The sequence below is a fragment of the Prionailurus bengalensis genome, chromosome E3 (genome assembly GCF_016509475.1).
Source record: "Prionailurus bengalensis isolate Pbe53 chromosome E3, Fcat_Pben_1.1_paternal_pri, whole genome shotgun sequence".
Classification (NCBI taxonomy): domain Eukaryota; kingdom Metazoa; phylum Chordata; class Mammalia; order Carnivora; family Felidae; genus Prionailurus; species Prionailurus bengalensis.
The window spans coordinates 29,397,747-29,415,129 of NC_057357.1; the positions used below are offsets into that span (position 1 = coordinate 29,397,747).

Genomic DNA, 17,383 nt, shown 5'->3' on the forward strand with positions numbered 1-17,383 from the left:
CGGCTTGCAGGATCACGCGGCAGGCGGCTCCTCCTGGGCCCACGGTGCCGAAAGGCAAGGCCGGGCATCCCCTTCGGCAAAGCAGAAAGCACACCTCGACAAATGCCTTCGCGAAAATAAGATTTTATTTTTAAAGTCATTTGAAGGACAGTAAGGAAGGAGACCTAAGATTCAGCGGATGCGGATTCTGGTTCGTATTCTTTCCAGGCCCCACGGTCCCCATGGTGGTGTCTCTCAGGCCAAAAGTTGCTCTTTGGTGATGCCCGTGTTTAGCTTCCTGGAGAAGGGATCTTTTCCCATAAACCATCTTCATTTTTTTTGTAGAGGAGAGCCTTGTTTCCGGGAAACAGTGCGTTGGTTGGAGATGGGTGTTTTTTTAAGAACATCAAGGTAGATCTAATATGTTCGACAAAGTGGGGTGGCTCAGCCAGAGGTGAAGTGGAGAGGTTCTGGAAAAACAAGATTCTGGGTCTGAGAGAGGAATAAGCTGGCTCTGTTACCCTCTTGACAAAGCTGTCGAAGTGTCTCCGGGTTCTTAAACAGTCGGGATGGTCTCAGGTCACCACGTACACAGAAGTCGTAAAGTTACGGAAGACGGGAAGTGTACTGCATTAACGAGGAAAAAGCAGTCGGCTGTGTACTCCTTCGACCCATGCAAATGCCCGGCCAGGACCTTACTTATTCTCGGCTGATCTAGAGGTTAAATGGGGTCTGCCGAAGGCATCCTAAAAGTAAATCCCACCCACCGAAGGAAAGGCTGCTGTGCTCTCGCCTAAACCCGTCTTCTTCTTCTAGATGAAGAAACCAGGGTGCGGAGATTTAAGACCGCCCCAGTCTGTAAGTTCTCACCTCTAGTATTTGCTTATCATCTTGCTGCAGCCAGAAATCCACATGTGGAAATGGCATCCAGGAGTACGGTCCTATACGAAGTTGTTCTGTCTTTGCGTCGTAAATACTAATCATCTGAAAAAGAACATTTCGAGGACATTTCAAGGAACGTTCTCTGCTTCTCGAACCCCACCATTAGTGCAAGCTCCAGCGCAGTCCCACGTTAACGTGGGGGGATGAGCTGCTTTAAACGGTCTAATAACCAAAGCCGCTACTTATGGAGTCCTTCCAGTGTGTCTGCTATTGTACTTTGGGAGTAACGTACGTGCTTTTGTTTAGTCCTGACAAAAGTCCTCTGGGAAGACGGCATTTTTCCTACTTTGGTCGGAAACCTGATGCTCAGAACTGACAGGCACTTTGCCCACAGCAACATTGCCGGTAAGCATGAGAGCTGGGACAGAAACCCAGGTGTGTGTGGCTCAAGTCCACGGTCCTCAATGCCACATAAAACACCTCCTCATTACTTATGCCCCAGCAACTAATCACCTTGCAACTTAAAAGCCCGCAGTGCCGGCTGCCCCATCAGGAGCAAGGAAAGTGCTTATTTGCCAGTCAATTCCCTGAATCCCCCGATTTGTCAATGGTAGTTTTCAGCTTAACCAGCAACCCTGGCTTTTGGTTCCTGAGACTAAAGCAAGTTCTGAATATTAGCTAAGTCAAGGCTATTACCCTGCTCGAGAAACAGCAAAGGCATCTGACAAACGTTAAAGGTTTGGCAAAACATCACCGTGAACGCACACACTCCAACGAAAATGTCAACGTTCCATCAGTGAGAAATCTGAATGCACCTTCTCTCTTTTCACACCTCTGCCTTCAAAGCGGAGAAGTGGGGTCTAGCTTGCAAGAAACAAACGTTTTGTTCCTGACGCCTATAAAACGTGAGGCTCTGGAGCGGGACGCCCCTTTTTTCCCCTTAGCACAGAGGGTCTCACTCACTGGGCCTCCTGTCAGAGCTCGGGCGGCACGCAGCTCCTCCTCCGGGCCTCGGTCTGGGAAGGAGGCTCTGTAAATCTCTGCAGTTTTAATGTTGACCGCTGTGGGGACAAAGAGGTCCTCCGCATGGACTAAAGGCACAAGTGGAAAGTTGGCACAGCCGCACCACGTCTACGGCCACGGGTGCCCAAACGTGGCCGGTCGCCCCAAGAAGGGGAAGAGGGGTATGGCTGGACCGCTGTCGCTGAGCAGCTGCGGCTTCCCCTTTGTGCAGATGGAAAGCGCCACCTTACGGCCAAGCCCGTGTCCGCTGGGGCCCCGGCCCGACCAAGGGGCGACCTCCTCCCCCGGGGAAGCACCAGCTCTTCAGGCCGGCGCAGGGCGACCCTCCCTGGCCAGCGCCGTGGCCGCGCCGGGGGCAGAAGCGGGGCCTGGGGTGCTGTCCGGGTCTGGTGGTGGTGGGGGCATGTTCCCGCCACGCACCTCTGCCAGGCTACAGGCAGTAGTACGGTGACCCCCTGTGCGCCCCGCTCGGCCATCGCACATCGGGTGGAAGTTTCACCGGCTCTCCCCTCCGGGGATCCGGGGCTGCGGCGGGAGAGCGCTCTGGCCTTTCCTTGGCCTGCTCTGGCCTTTGGCTTGCTCTCTCCTTAGCAGGACCCTTATTCCCCGCCGGACCCCACCAGGCTCCCCGCTGTGTGAGGGGACCGACCCCCTGCCCGGCCCCAGCCCCGGAGACTGGCTGGAGAAGGGCGAGCAGACGGCCCCGCTTCCCGGCCGCCACCTCGTCCGTCCCCGGTGGCCATAGAGAGCGGACATCTCTGTTGTGTGGGCAGCGGTCAGAGAAGGCAAGCTGCTTGCCCGGGGCCCCAGGTGGGGCACAGGGAGCCAGGGTCAAGATGGCCCTGGGAGCGCAGCCCGGCCTCCGGGCCTCCAAGAAATGCACTACTTACCGATGCCATAGATGATTGGAAAGTGCTTTTCATTTTCTTCCCGGTCATTTAGTTCTAACAAAACGAAGAAAAATGCTTTTTAAGGAGTGATTTTTAAGAAAAACTGAACAGTTGCTTTCATTTTCTATAACTGAGGCCAACAGGGAGCCCACACTGCAACGGGAGGAAAAAGGACACGCAAGGGACCGTGTTCCTGTTTCCCTGCCAGGTCCCACCGGAGCCGTCAGGTTTCCACCAAAACGAGTGCCGCGTCCCGAGTCAGCGCCTCCCTGCTCCCTACACGCTCAGCCACCAGCCGCGCGTGGTGGTGGGTGGCTCCTTCCCAGGAGCAGAGGAAGCGTCTGAAAATCCCGAGGAAGGAAAGAGGGGCCGCGCTGAAGGGGGTGGGGGTCGGGATGTCATCGGAGGCCGAGCGGGATTTGGGCTTGGGGGGCGGGCCGGCCACTGGCTGCAGAGGGCGGAGGGGGCTCTCCTGTGGCTGAGGGGCTCATGCACGAGGTCTTGCTTTAAGGGTGAGGGCGCCGGCTGTTGGGGGAAGGACGGCAGAACTTACCGGTCACACACAACGTCACTAAGTGAATGTCATCTTCTTGTCTGTCAAATTCACCTACAATGAAAAGTTTCAAAGTGGACGTCAGAGATGTCAAGTCGAGATGGGGCCGGGCCCTCTCCGTCCCGCCACAACCCGGCCCATGCTCGGAAGCCAGATTCCTGTGAACTGACGCCAGGGAACCCGGGTGACGGGCACATCCCTAGCCTCGAGCCCAAAGGAAACTGTGACCAAAGCTATCCCTTCGTCTCTTCCTTCTCAGGGGTTTGTGGGGACAGCGGACTCCGAAAATGTTTACCCCTTACTTAAATAACTTTTTTTTCTTTCTACCAGCCATTCTAAAAACTTGATCACTGTAAAAAAAAAAAAAAAAAACCGTGGAAAACACAGGCAAGTGTAAGTACACGGGTCTTTCACAGTACAAGGACATGGGCTTCTGATGCCCACAACCCCAGCAGTTAACAGTCCGTGTTTCTTTCCTACCGTCCGTGTACTGCCGACCCCGTGCCTCTTAGACAACTACGTCCTGACTCTGCGGCCACGTGTGCTTTCCTGTGCGATTCACCTCTTCCCAAGTACTTTTTAATGGCTACGTAACAATTTCTCTGCTGACGGACATCAGACTGTTTGCTAACGTAAAGGATGTTCCGCCCGCATTTGGGCATGAATCTCCGTGCACACTGCAGATTATTTTCTTAGAACAGATTCCCAGAAGGGGAATTACCAGGGCAAAGGAGAGGAACCTTGTTAAGACTTAGGCCACGGGGCCAAATTGCTTTGCCGACAGGTTACAGCAACGTATGTTCCAGTGCTGGGTGCGTAGGCCCGCCTCGCTGCGGTTAACACAGAACGAGGTCTTTTTTTGAATCCTCGCTAATTTAACGGGAAAAGGTGGCATCGTTAGCGTTTTACCTTCCTGCAGGTTAAAACGGACATCACTGCCCAGAGGGCTGCTCACCATCTTATTCACCGCTAGCGTTTACCGTCTTGGACCGTGTCGACTACTGTTTCCAGGAAAATCTCGTCCCCCTCCCATTGGCCCCTGAATCGTAGCTCGGTCCCTCTGTCCGAGTCCAAGCCGAGCCAGTCAGGCTGCTCCCAGCAGCTGCCCCGAGAGGCTGTGCACTAAGTAACGTTTTGATCCAAACAAAAGCGGGTGCAAGTTTTCATCAAAGTTGGGGAAACCGTGAACTTACTAAGAAGTTGATGAGTAAGTTTTTGTGACAACTGCCTGTCATCACTGAAGCCTCCCACGAGGTGCACTTCCAGCCTGGCAAAGAGACGGGACGGTGGTCAGAGGCCAGCACTCCGGCCGCGGGGCGCCCTGGCTTTGCTCGGGACCTCGGTTCTCCACCTCCACGAAGCCGCGCTCCGCAGCGGCGCTTCCTCCCGGGGCCTCTTCCGTGCCTCGCGGCGGGGAGGACGCGTCTGGGCGGCACTGGGAGAAACGGGGGAGGCTGCCAGGGCCGCGCGAGCCGCTGGGGACGCGGCCGGGGGCGCTGATGGCAGACGGGAGCTGCGCCTGCACACGAGAGGCCCCGATGCAGAGTTTAAGACGCTCCCCTCGGTTAGAATAGGGCTGTGGCGCACTTCGAGAAACCTCTTCGGCATCTCAGCCTAAGGGGAACCGGGGTGCAGGGCCGCGAAGGGGGGCTGGCGGACCGCTCACCTCACTCTTGTCCAGCAAACCCGGAGCCAGGAACTGTCGCCTCCCAATTTCAAGATGGGAACCAGGTCGGTTTCTACAGGCCATGCTTACCCCCCCACACCAGCTTTTCCAGGTTTGGGGAACCCTGCTACTCCCCCGGGGTGGCCCTTCTGGGGACTGTCACTGCACACACTAGCACAGCACAGCTCTCAAACTCCTGTGCTTGAGCCTGTATTCTGCCCCCCCCCGCCCCTTGTCTGCGAGCCCCCTCGTCCACAGCCTGGGACAACCCAAGGGAGGAACCCGAACCAGCCAGAACTGGCATGAGGATAAGCATCACATGGCCCCACACAAACACGAATGGGCCAGACGAGCCGCGGTCACCACGGCTTTGCTCGACACAGGGCCACGGGTTTGCCTTCCCAGTCTTGGGAAGGCACAACCACGTGCGTTCCATGGACAGACCAAAGATCCCTCCTGCCACGTCTCAGCACCGCACTAGGGGGCCCAGCGCAAAATGACACTGCTGGCCCGGCCTATGTGACACTGGTGACACCAGGAAGAAGGGCTTTATTATTATTTTTGTTAAATCCCTAGGATTCTGAGAACGTGTAGATGACCAGACTAGTCCGTTCTGTGGCCACCCCAGACTTTCTCCCCAGCGAGGGGCAGGAGGGGGCACAGGTGTGTGTGGGGGGCCCCTCTCCCCCAGCCGTGGGACCAGGTCCCCTGTGTTCCAGGGTGACAGCTGTTGGGAGGGGGCGGCCACCTGACGGGCCACCGTGGGAAAATGCACCCTCACCCGCACCCCCCTCCCCCCGCCACGGTGGGTTCCTGCCGGCCTCCTTGCTTCAGGGCACTTCGGGGGCAGGTGTCTGGCTACTGGCTACGGCTATGGCCCTGAAACCTGTAATAAGCTCCCCCTGGGAGAAAACACCTGACAAGCAGCTGCCGGAACGAACGAATGAAGAGAAGGCATCTGGGATTCGCTGACGCGTGAGCGAGCATCCCACGATACGGGAGCAGAAACACAAGCTGAGGTTCCAAGTCAAAGCTTCATCCGCAGGCCAGCCTGCACCCGCCACCCGGTCTGCTCGCTCCACGGCCACCGGCGAGGGACCGACGCTGTGCCGGCTCGGCTCCAAACGAACGAGCCGGTCGCCGTGGCGGTGACCTTCCATGCGGTGGCCACGGCCGTCCCCTCTACGTGACAGAGCGCAGGGCCCGGCACCACGGGACACAGGAACAGGGCGCTCACCTTCCACATGGAGCGTGGTCGGAGAAGGATTTGATGGAGCTCATGATCAGGGGGACCTCCGCTTTGGTGTCACTTCCGTCACAGTGGGTCAGGCAGGTGGCCCCGTTACCTGAGGCAAAAGGGGGAATGACTCACGTTACTCCGGGTGAGGGCTCCGTGCTCGAGCCAGATCTACTCCCATCCCTTCAGACGCCTCCTCTGTCAATGCCCTGGAAGGAGACCCAGAAGGATCTGTGCTGCCCCGCCCGCCCTTCTGACCCGGGTACCAGGGAGATGCCATGCAGATTGGGGGGGGGGGGGGGCACGGTCCGGCTGCGGGCAGGACACCAGCAATGTCACGGGCAGAGACGCAACGCTGCCCTTCCTCTCGCTCGCCGTACCTGTGTGCCTCAGGACCACAATGTGACAGGTGGTGGCATCATCAGAACCCAGGATGGAGATGGAGCCTGGTTGGAAAAGAGAGAAAATGAAACATCCAGTAGCCCCGGGAGGTGATGCCCGATTCACGGCTTCCTAACCTACCATCCTGCGGGGAGGCCGCTGCAAGCTCTCTTTGCTGAACATACAGAAGGCCCTGGGGTCCCACTTGCTGAACAGACTGACCTCTGAGAAGTCTGGCTCTTTCCTGTTCGATTAAAACAAGATAAAAGAGGGACGGAAATTAGTGATGACTGGGTACCTAGAGGGGTGGCGAGGCCCGACGTGCGCCTGGGCGGGAGACACAGGCTCTGTGGGGTGCCACCAGGCAGAAAGGCCAAGGGAACGGGGCTGCGGCCACTACGGCCACTACGGCCACTACGGGTGGGGGGAGGCGGAGCAAAGGAGACGGTGAGCTCCCGGGCTTCGTTCCGCCTGCGCCTGAGGGACCAGAGTGCAGGCCTTTCTCCTCAAGCGCAAGAGACCCTCCAGGGCTCTGCACCTGGGAAGAGAAGCCGACCGTCGGCCCGAGGGCCCGGCCGGCTCCGAAAACACGGCGCTTGTGCAAGAGAGGCGGACACCATCCCTGCCCCTGAGCTGGTCGTCCCCACGCTGGGAATCTGGACCTCTGGACCGGGGAACCTCCCTCCCCCACCAACGCACACACCCGGGTGGCTCGGAACGACAGAGGTGAGTTACGCCGAAGAGACTCACGCTACTGCACAGTCAGGAAAAATGAAGACTAGGAAAGATGGTTTTGAAATGCAAACTGACAAAAAGTGTAAAAAAAAAAAAAATCTTTAAAAGTTATAAATAAGGGCGCCCAGGGGCGCCTGGGTGGCGCAGTCGGTTAAGCGTCCGACTTCAGCCAGGTCACGATCTCGCGGTCTGTGAGTTCGAGCCCCGCGTCAGGCTCTGGGCTGAGGGCTCAGAGCCTGGAGCCTGCTTCCGATTCTGTGTCTCCCTCTCTCTCTGCCCCTCCCCCGTTCATGCTCTGTCTCTCTCTGTCCCAAATATAAATAAACGTTGGGAAAAAAAAAATAAAAAATAAAATAAAAATAAGGGCGCCTGGGTGGCTGAGTCAGGTAAGCGTCCAACTTTGACTCAGGCCGTGATCTCGTGGTCCGTGAGTTCAAGCCCCGCGTCGGAGGCTCTGTGCTGACAGCTCGGAACCTGGAGCCTGCTTTGGATTTGGTGTCTCCCTCTCTGCCCCTCCCCCGCTCACGCTCTGTCTCAAAAATGAATAAATGTCACAAAAATTTAAAAGTTATAACTCTGCGGTGATGATCACAAGGCTCAAGTGTTGCCACGTGGGAGGAAGTGGAGCTTCACCCGCATGGCCACGGCCACGGTCAGACAGGACAGACTGAGTGCGTTAGCATTTGCTCTCTCGCCTTGTCCCGATTCCGTAAATGTGCTATGATGGAGCCGTGACCGAGGCAGACAAGCAGAAAGGGCCCGTCCTAAATCAGCAAATCCATGAAAAGGCTGTGTTGGAATCAGGTGTCCAAACCTTCTCTCACTTCATATTGGCAGAAATTCTTACGCAGGAAGCCCTGAGTCATGGGTGCAAGCGTTGACTCGCCGCGCCGTGGCCCTGCAACTAACAGGTCACTGTATGTCAGCTGTACTGTGATTCGAATTTTTTTTAAAAAGTCTTCCACACTGGGGCGCCGGGGTGGCTCAGTCGGTTAAGCAGCCGACTTCGGCTCAGGTCATGATCTCACGGTTTATGGGCTCGAGCCCCGCATCGGGTTCTGTGCTGGTGGCTCGGAGCCTGGAGCCTGCTTCGGATTCTGTGTCTCCCTCGCTCTCTGCCCTGCCCCCGCTGGTGCTCTCTCTCAAAACTAAAATGTTAAAAAACACAAAAATGCCAGATCAATACAAGAAATTACATCACACGGGGTACGTAGACGGGTCACTACTTCCTCCTGACTTGCAACAAGTCGACTCAAAGAACAGACTGCGACCCAAATGCGCAAACCCAGAGGAGGTAGGTGGGGTCTGGCCAAGACCCCGGCTTCACGGTCTCACACGGGCCGCTCGCCACGGCTGAGCATGGTGTGCCCAGTGAGGCTGGCACTTGCTTAATCAATAATAAGATACAAGATATATTAAAAAAAAAAAAATCGCTTGATTCGTTACCCAGAGTTTTCTTCTCTTAATAAACTCTCGTTAACTGGAAGCAAGGCAGCCATTAGCACGACGGCGGCTCCTCCACAGAACAAACGAGAAGGAGTAAGTGGGAGTAAGTGAGCTGCCGTGTCAGTCGGCCAGGCTCGGCCGCAGCGGTCAGGGAGGAACTGGCCGTGACTCACGGTTCTGCAACTCGGTAAACACCTCGCCTCCCGGGTGCTCTGCATGTCACACGCTCGTCACCTCACCTTGATTCGAAATTAGACGCAGGACAGCGCGCACTTTCCTTTCCGTTAGCCCCGGGACACTTACCTTGGCCTCTGTGCTTTTGGGGGCGGGGGCGGGCGGGGGGGGGGGGGGTCGGGCCAATGGGGGCCACAGACGTCCACGCTGGGGCCACCACCCCAAAGGCAAAGCCATGTGTGCGCGTGAACGGCCACTTGCGTGCCCGAGAGCAAACATCCCAACGGCCCAGCTCCCCCCGCCCTCGCCCTCCCCACCCTCTTCCCCCCCTTCACCCTCCCCCCCCCCCCAGTGTCCCAGACAGACAGGAGCATAAATTATCAGCAGAGATGATGCCGCAAAGCGAAAAGAACATGTTGTTTTGGTTTTCCGCTTTTAAGGAATGAAAAAAGTTCAGCCAACTTCTCCTCTGTGGAAAAACACAGAGAGCTACTCCGTCAGCTCCCATCCCTCCCCGAAATACCGGCCAGCTTTCTGGGCCTCTGATACTCTCCGGACACTAACATTCATGAAAAAAGCCTCCTGTCCAGTAGTCCCTCCCTTCCCAGCTCCTGCCCCACGGCGCTGCCCTCCTAGGCCGGGGCTCAGCAAACTTTCCTCCGAAAAGGGCCGGAGAGGAACTATTTTGGGCTCTGCTGGGGTGCGGTCTCCTGTTGCAACCACTAGGCTCTGCTGTGTAGCCTGAAAGCAGCAGGGACAACACGTAAACAAACGGATGTCGCCGTGTCCCCAAAAGACTTGATTTATGGGCGCCACGGAAATCTGAATTAACTTCACTGAATTTCACATGTCACGAAGTAATACTATTTTTTCTTAACGGTTTTCTTTAATTATTGAGAGAGAGAGAGAGAGAGAGAGAGAGAGTAGGAGGGAGGGGCAGAGACAGAGAGAAGGAGAGAGAATCCCAAGCAGGCCCCACACTCAGTGCGGAGCCCGGCTCGGGGCTCGAACTCCCCAACCTTGAGATCATGACCTGACCTGACCTGAAAGCAAGAGTCAGACACTTAACCGACTGAGCCGCCCAGGTGCCCTGAAATAGTGTTTTTTTGATTTTTGTAGCCCCACCACTTAAACCTGTAAAAAACCATTCTTGGCCGACGGGCTGTCCACACGTGACCTCTGGCGTGGGGCTGGGGCCTGAGGACCCCTAATTCCCCAGGCACTTAGGACAAACGATCACGTGCCCCTTCCCCCTGCTGCTCTGTTCCGTCCGCTCTTCACATTCTCCTCCTCCGGGAAAAGGGGATCGTGCCGTCTGCTCCTCAGGTCGTGTGAGGATTAACGGACGGCAGGTCTGTCGTGGGTGGCTGTCGCCAGGCCCGCCCGGGTCCCGACCCCGGGGTCCCCCGTGTCCATGCTGCCCTCCCCGGTGGCTGCCAGCATCACTGCTTCAACACACGGCTCTGTCACGGCCCCTTTCCTGCTCAGAAATCCTTGGAGTCCAGCGATGTCACTCGCAGGAATAATTACAGGGGTTTACAAAGATTCAGCTCCGTGACTGTTTCTAACACAGCAGATTTATAAATATCCTCCGTGCTTAGAAGCGGGAACTAAGTTGCGGCGCATTCGTATCGCGGAATTCTACGGAACCACACTTAAGCCAACGCTGCTGGCCGGCCGAGCATCCGGTGACCGGCTGAGAGCAAAGGCTCTCGGACAGCACGGCCCAGAGGAACTTTGTGTGGTGACGGCAGCCGTCTATTTCTGCCCCGCCTCGTACAGTAGCCACGAGCCCCACGTGGCTGTGGGGCACTTGGAAGGTGGCTGGTAGGACTGAGGAAGTGATTTTTACATTTTCTTTCACCGTCATTACATGAAAATCGCCTCACGTGGCCGGGGCCACCGCACTGAGCACTGCAGCGTTCTAGACTCAAAGGCACGCTGCCAGGGTCCCGATGGGGACTTCGCCTCTTTGGGGACGTGGGACCTTGGGCAACCCGCTTCCACCTCTCTGCGCCTCACAGTCCTCATCTGTAAAAATGGGAGCGGGAACGGCGCCTGCTCCCGGGGGCTGGGCAAGTCCCACCGCGTCACGGCCGTGACTCTTCTGTGCTGGGCGTGGCTAGGGACAGGCTAGTAACCGCTGGTCCTGCATGTGACCGGCTGCGTGGCGTGAAAAAGACACATCACAGAACGGAAGAGGTAGTATGCTCTCGTGTCTAGAAGGGTGTCATCCCACACAAAGAAAAACCTCTGGAAGGGTGTTTGCCAAAATATGAATAACGGTAACGCTCACAGATGATTTTTTTTTCTTCTTTGTGACACTTCTGTTTTCTTTTCTCTTACAAAGGGGACACGCGACTTGTAGAAAACAAGCCATGAAACTTTTCATCTCCCCCTCTTCCTTGAAAGATCCACCAAAACCCCTCTAATCCGGGTGCGACCCACCTCCCTGGGTTTACCTTCCACGTCCCCTCACCCTCTCTGCGCCAAGGAATCTGGCCAGTCCACCTGCCCTCGGGGCGCTTCCTCCCTGCGCTCGGTGGCAGTCTTCCTTGCTCACCTAGAATGTTCTCTCCTTCCTCCCCACTCGAATCTCTCCCATGCGTCCATCCTTCTTCCCTAAGACTGCTAAGTGACCCGTCCCCCAGGTTCCTGTGATGCAAATCGGCCCCCAGGACACGGCCTTTCCTTTCAAGAGGGCAGGCCACCCTGGCCTGTCACATCCCTTCCCCCCCCCACCCCACCCCCACACGGAGTGTGCTGCCTTGGACACTGATCTTTCTATCACAGAAACTTCCCAAGAGACATAAAGATAGCGTCACCTTAACTCCTTAGGCAGCTGAAAGTTTCTCCCCTTGGTGAGTCCTACTGGGACTTCATTCCTTCACAATGTGCCGGCGATGTGGCCCAAGGAAAGTGCTTACCACAGGGCCTAGTGTCGGCTAAGTGCCCAGGAGGTGCTGGCTAAGGTGCCTCCTGTTTTCCCGAAATGGAAGCTGCGAATCACAGCGTGGTCCCCTTTTCCCGGTAACTCCTCAGCCTTCAGGTCATTTTCAGGGGTCACTGTGCTCATTCGTTTATATAACAAGTAAATTACAAAGTGCAGATTCATTGCCAGCGGCTGCCCCAGGCTCTGAGGACACACACAGTGACACATACTTCGTCTGCCTTCAGGAAGCTTACATTCTGGGGGACAGATCAAGGGACAATAAAAAAGAAAAAAAAAAAAAAACACAACAAACACCTATGCAGACAAAGTGATTACAAACCGCTCAAGGGTCCCAGAGGAAACCTCAAAAATACCTTCTCCGAGCCTACAGACTGTCAAGTTCCTCTGCTTCCCAGTTCAGAGGGGAAAGGGGCATTCTTCCTTTAGGGCACTTAACAGTTTGCGTATTCGAGCCATTTGTGATTAGAAACCATACCCTCTAACTAGGCTATAAAGCAGTCCACCCTGATTGTAGGAAAGAGGTCAACACGGCGCCCAACATACAGTGGAGGCTCAGCATGTCCCTCCAATCAATGAACTGACTGATTTCCCCCTAACTAGATCCGGGACAAGGGGAAGGTTTGGACTCAAGAACCCCTTTCCAAACTGTCTCTGCACAAGCACGGATTAGGGGTTCGGAGACCTATTTGAGGACAAAAGCAGGAAGACAAAACCCAAACCCTTCCATCAGGGCGTGGTCCTGAACACGGCTCAGCTGGGGAGAAGCAGGGCCCTTTCTTACGGCTAAAAATACTACCCGGAGGCCCGTGCGGAGGGGAGCCCGAGGGAGCGGCCGGGTGCCCCTGCCCGAAGCCCGCTGGGGGAAGCCGCTCCCCGCGGTGTGTGGGCCCCCGTGAGAGCCCCCGCGCAGGGGCCCTTGCCCCGGTTGGCCTCAACGGGCAAACCCGGCTCGGAGCGGGAACCCGCCTGCCCAGGGTCGAGAGTCCCCGGGCACCCTCCAGCCGCGGTGCTGTGCGACCTCGGGCAAACCGCCTAACCTCTCTGGGCCGCCAGCCCCTCCTCCGGCAAAGAGAGGCCTCGGCACGTGCCCTCGGAGGCCCAAGGAAGGTGAAAGCCCCACAGATGCCTCGAGCGAAGGCATAAGATCGCTGCCGGCGGCCGGGGCTCCCGACGTGCCGAGAGCGGCTCGGCTGCGCCAAGTTTAAACCCTGCCTCGGGAAGAGCGGCTGGAGACGGCGGGGTGAGGAGAGTCGGGCGCGTCCGGCAGGTCCCTTCGGGCCCTCCTCGGAGCCCCCACCCCACCCCGGGCCCTGCTCACCTCCAGAAGCGGGTGGGCGCGCACGAGGTCCCCCGCGGACTGCGGCAGCCGCACTCGCCGCCCCTCGACTAGCAGCGGCATCGCGGAGGCGGCCGCCCCGGCAGGCCCAGGGAGGCGGCGGCCTCCCCAGCCCCGGGCCGCCCGCGGCCCCCGCCCCCGGGCCGCCCCGCCGTGGCGCGCCCCGCCCCCCCCCCGCGGGCGCCGCCGGGAAGTGAAGTCCCACGGGGGCGGTGCAGGTCCGCGCGGTTCAGGAAATCGGGGGTGGGCCGCAAGGCCCTATGGGAGATGTAGTCCAAACGCGGGAGACCGGCCCTCGGCCCGCCCCCCTCCGCAGGGGGCGCTGGGAAATGTAGTCCCGAAAGCGTGGGCGTCAAAGCCGGGGTAGCAGCTGGGCTCTGGAAGAGAGCCTTCGCCGGGTGCCCCCTGCTCAGTCTTAGTTCACATATCAGCTAACCGTCCCGGCCCAAGAACGGGCTCTGGGGTCTGACTGCCTCCATTCAAGATCACGGCTCTACTACTCCTCATTGTGACCTTGAGCACGTTAATCCGAGCTGGGGAACCTGCTGTGCTGCTGCTCCATAGGATTGTGTTCAGTGAATAAACGTAAGCCGTCTGAAACCGCGAAAACAGAGTCTAGCCCCACTGATGATTTAGAAATCATCAGTAACACTTGCTGCTCGGCGTACAGCAGGCACTCACTGATGGGCCAAGAGTCCTGGGAGTAAACATCGACGAGGTACCGTCCAGTCCCTACTAAGGACAGGTACCCCGGCGCAAGGCTCGTGACCTAGGGGCTCTCTGTCCTGAGATTTGGAAATATCACTTAAATACACCGGACTCCACCATACCTTAACCAAAACGCAGTTTTACAAAACTAGTGGTGAAGCGAAGAGCCACCTCACAGAACAAGAACTGTTGCGACGGCATCGCAAGGGGATTCTGGGACCAAGAATTAAAAGCCACCATAATAAGCCACACCTGGCAGGGGGCAAACGCTGTCCGTACCTCTCCAGGTGAGGCCTCTTTAGCGGGTACCAAGGAGGCAATCAATGTGGATGAAGTGAAAGTTGTCTTTGCCTTGAAAAGACCCTCCCGTGAAAGGGCTTCCTGCTTACTTTCTCCCAAGGTAGCCAAACAGCTACTGCCTCTCCCTGCGTTTTCACTGAATCCTCCCAGCCCTCAAGGAGGTGGTGGTCATTTCCACTTTACAGCTCAACGTGGAGCTCCCAGAGAGCCTAGGTAACTTGCTCAAGGTCACACAGCTAGTTCGAGAAGCCAAGTCTGATCCCCATGACACTTTAGAAGTCCCTGGTCCTTTCTCACCTGTATAAATTAGCCACTTCTCATTAAGGAAGACCCACCCATTGCAGACAAACAGGATGGGCCCTGGAACTCCTACCCAAATAAAAGCCCGATTTTCAATAGTAAGAGGATTAGAAAACTCTTTTTATGTAATTCCCGAAGAAACTTCCCAATTTTTTCCCCACGATGTTCCTTCCAAAGTGCGTGCATTTTTTGAAGCGTTTGTTTTCCCGGAACCAGTTCAAGCCGCGGCGGCCCTCGTGGCTAGGCGTGCTCACGGAGTCACTGACACCTTAGCCAGTCCTTCTCATTACCAGCGTGCCCCTTACTCCCCAGCTGTCCCCTGTACCGCTCTGGCAGTATTCCCGCCTCTTTAAAAACCGTGTGATGTGTTAGCTGCAGTTTCCTGACAGAGCTTTCATGTTCGCCAGTAAAAACCAAAGAAATCAAAACATCTGTTTGAGAAGCCTCTTTATTGGGGTACCTCCCTTTACTCCATTACTGGTATAAGAACAAAACATCCAGATTAACCATATCATTGTTCTATGTTCACAATGTTTTTTTTCCTCAAACTCTTCTGACATTAAGCGGACTGACTTGTAAAGATACCCTTCTACACTAAAACTTCTCAACCCACAAAGGCCCGCTCCACTTACCGTTAATTTCTATGGACACATTTCATGGACCCGTTTCATCCAGGTCACAAAAATCCCACCCACCCCCCCTTTAGCCAGCAGTTAAAAAACCAGAGAACCTAAAGGTTCTCCGATGACTGTCCACCAAGTCACCAAAAGAAAATCACCAATATCCAAAACTTTTTAAACCAATAAAAATTTGTTTTCCAAAAGCGTATTTACTCTACATCACCATCATAATTATACAAGAGCATACAAAGCCCTAGGAAAGAGAAAGTATTTCATTACAAAATATTTGCGATCGAGAAAATATTGCTTGCTTTTAAATAACAGGAAAAGTGGCAGAAAAATAAATATGTTTAGAGATGTCCATTTTCACAAGTAACACAAAAGTATACACACAAGGAATGAAGCTAAAATACGCATGAGCCACAGAATGAGCCCAGCCGTGCGCTCACACACACGTGCTACGAAGTGAGGGTGTTTATTAGACTCCTCTCTCTCAGTGTTTAGTTATAAAAGTACAAAAAGAGTTTCCCCCAAGGAGGATTTCACCGAGCTGAACTCCATGATACATCAGCTGGCAAACGGAGGCTGCAGCTATAACCTTGGCTGTTGTCGCTAGCAAAACCATTCCACCAAAGAACCCAGCCTCCTCTCCCCTGCTCCATCAGCACAAAGAAACTCTCAAAATGACCAAACTGATTCTAGCTAAAAAAAAAAAAAAAAAAAACAAGTAACATTCCACTACAAGCAAGCACTCCCAGTCCTAACCACCCTCCTGGGAGCCTCACGGTAAAATCATGTGCTGTGTTTTATAAAAGTCCAACTCCACTCTCAGTGTATGGGAATTTCATTTACCCGGAGCTCTGTTGTTCTTTTAACTCCATTCTTCCACTCACGAGCGTATGACTTGTCTGCTTCCGCTTCCCTAAATCCTGCATGTCTTTCCTCGGGGACTTCCTCGGCCTCTGACAATCCCTGGAGACCTTCAGTGCCAGCTCCGGCTTCTAGCGTCAGGGACCGGCTCGGGCCACCTTCCCACTTTCCTCCCGCCCCCTCCGCATCCCAATGAAATCCCAACACACAAATACGGTTCCAGCTGAGGGTCAACACTGTACCCAAAGTAAAATCATTTTAAAGATGCGGAATAGTCTCCTAGAGGATCTTTTTCACTGAAAATAAACTGGATCAACAAAGTCCTGTGATTATGGCTCAGACCAAACCTAGGTGCCATCCCGCTAAAACAGGCCACTGCCCAGATCAGAAATTTCACAACGATGCCAGAAAGCTATAACAGAAATAAAATATACACCCAACACACCAGTCAAGACTTCAACACTGATCATCAACTCCTTTCTAAAATATTGCACATGATACTCCATCTTTTCTTTTGTTTGCACAGGAGCAAAAAACAAAAAGGAAAAAAAAAACCAAAACAGCACGTCTGTTCAGACACCAGAGTACGTCTACCTTGCAAGTAAGATGCCTGAGGCAGATACTCGCTCTGGTTCAAACAGGATGAGCCCTGGTACCGAAGGGCACCGTGGGGAGAGATGCTGGTCTCAGTCTCAATCACAAATCCTCGTGGTCACAGGGGACTGGTCTGGCAGGTAGAACACAGGAGGGGAGCCCACACTGCTTGAGGGACTTCGGAAATGCGGGTCAAAGGAGCTCGGGGCCACGCCAACTTCACCTTTCAAAAAGTCATCATCTTCATCCTCCACCACCTGCTGTACAAGGACAAGAGATTACCGGTCAGACCACCAGTGGCGGTGTGCAAAGCTTTCGAGAATGTCTTTCAGGAATGTGCCGCTTCTGGAAAGATGAAGGTAGAGGAAATAGTTTTTGGTTTTTTGTTTTTTTTTAAGTAGGCTTCACGCCTGCCCAACACCGGGCTTGACCCCACAACCCCAAGATCATGACCCGAGCTGAGATCAAGAGCCAGACACTTAGCCAATGGAGCCACCCAGGTGCCCCAAGAATGTCTTAATTTTGAAAGTTTACCCCGAGGCACACTTCATCCCCAACTGCCCACACAACTGCTGATCACATGGGACTACTTGTTTAAAGTCCAATTTTTTAAACAGATTTTAAGCTCAATGAGGGCAGACGGCAATGACCTGTCTTTCTCACTCAGTGTCATCCCCCTTGTATCTAACAGTGTAAATGAGTGAATTAATGACCACCCCCAAAGCAAAATATAAGG

General features: G+C 55.1%; 2 protein-coding genes across 7 annotated transcripts in view; both read right to left on the reverse strand.

The window, feature by feature from the left end:
* Positions 1-107: 107 nt before the first annotated feature.
* On the reverse strand, positions 108-13,420 carry NTAN1 (N-terminal asparagine amidase). 5 transcript variants are annotated; one of them, XM_043560476.1, is made up of 10 exons: positions 13,238-13,420; positions 6,753-6,855; positions 6,611-6,676; positions 6,231-6,339; positions 4,521-4,594; positions 3,328-3,381; positions 2,775-2,828; positions 1,825-1,922; positions 850-963; positions 108-449 (listed from the first exon to the last, which is right to left on the reverse strand). In XM_043560476.1, the coding sequence occupies exons 1-10, from the start codon at positions 13,316-13,318 to the stop codon at positions 270-272; spliced, it is 933 nt and encodes a 310-aa protein (XP_043416411.1). In that variant the 5' UTR covers positions 13,319-13,420; the 3' UTR covers positions 108-269. The 5 variants fall into 5 exon arrangements, with proteins under 5 accessions (XP_043416411.1, XP_043416413.1, XP_043416412.1 ...); XM_043560478.1 differs by having other exon boundaries at positions 108-606; positions 13,238-13,398; XM_043560477.1 differs by having other exon boundaries at positions 108-606; positions 1,825-1,952; positions 13,238-13,394.
* A 1,573-nt stretch (positions 13,421-14,993) lies between these two features.
* RRN3 (RRN3 homolog, RNA polymerase I transcription factor) overlaps positions 14,994-17,383 on the reverse strand; it is a 32,280-nt gene continuing 29,890 nt past the window's right edge. Inside the window, exon 18 of one of the 2 annotated variants that reach the window (XM_043560481.1) lies at positions 14,994-16,904. In XM_043560481.1, the coding sequence (XP_043416416.1) occupies positions 16,746-16,904 (159 nt within the window). In that variant the 3' untranslated portion in view covers positions 14,994-16,745. Of the gene's footprint in view, positions 16,908-17,383 lie in introns of both variants that reach the window. The other variant, XM_043560480.1, reaches the window with a different exon arrangement.

Excerpts from the sequence above, each read along its gene's own strand:
- NTAN1 (XM_043560475.1), bottom strand. The coding sequence starts at position 13,318 with ATGCCGCTGCTAGTCGAGGGGCGGCGAGTGCGGCTGCCGCAGTCCGCG. Across the intron at positions 3,382-4,520 it reads ACTTACTCATCAACTTCTTA|GTGAATTTGACAGACAAGAA; the intron begins GTAAGTTCACGG and ends TTTTCATTGTAG. Across the intron at positions 450-849 it reads ATGATAAGCAAATACTAGAG|AACCTCTCCACTTCACCTCT; the intron begins GTGAGAACTTAC and ends TTGTTTTTCCAG.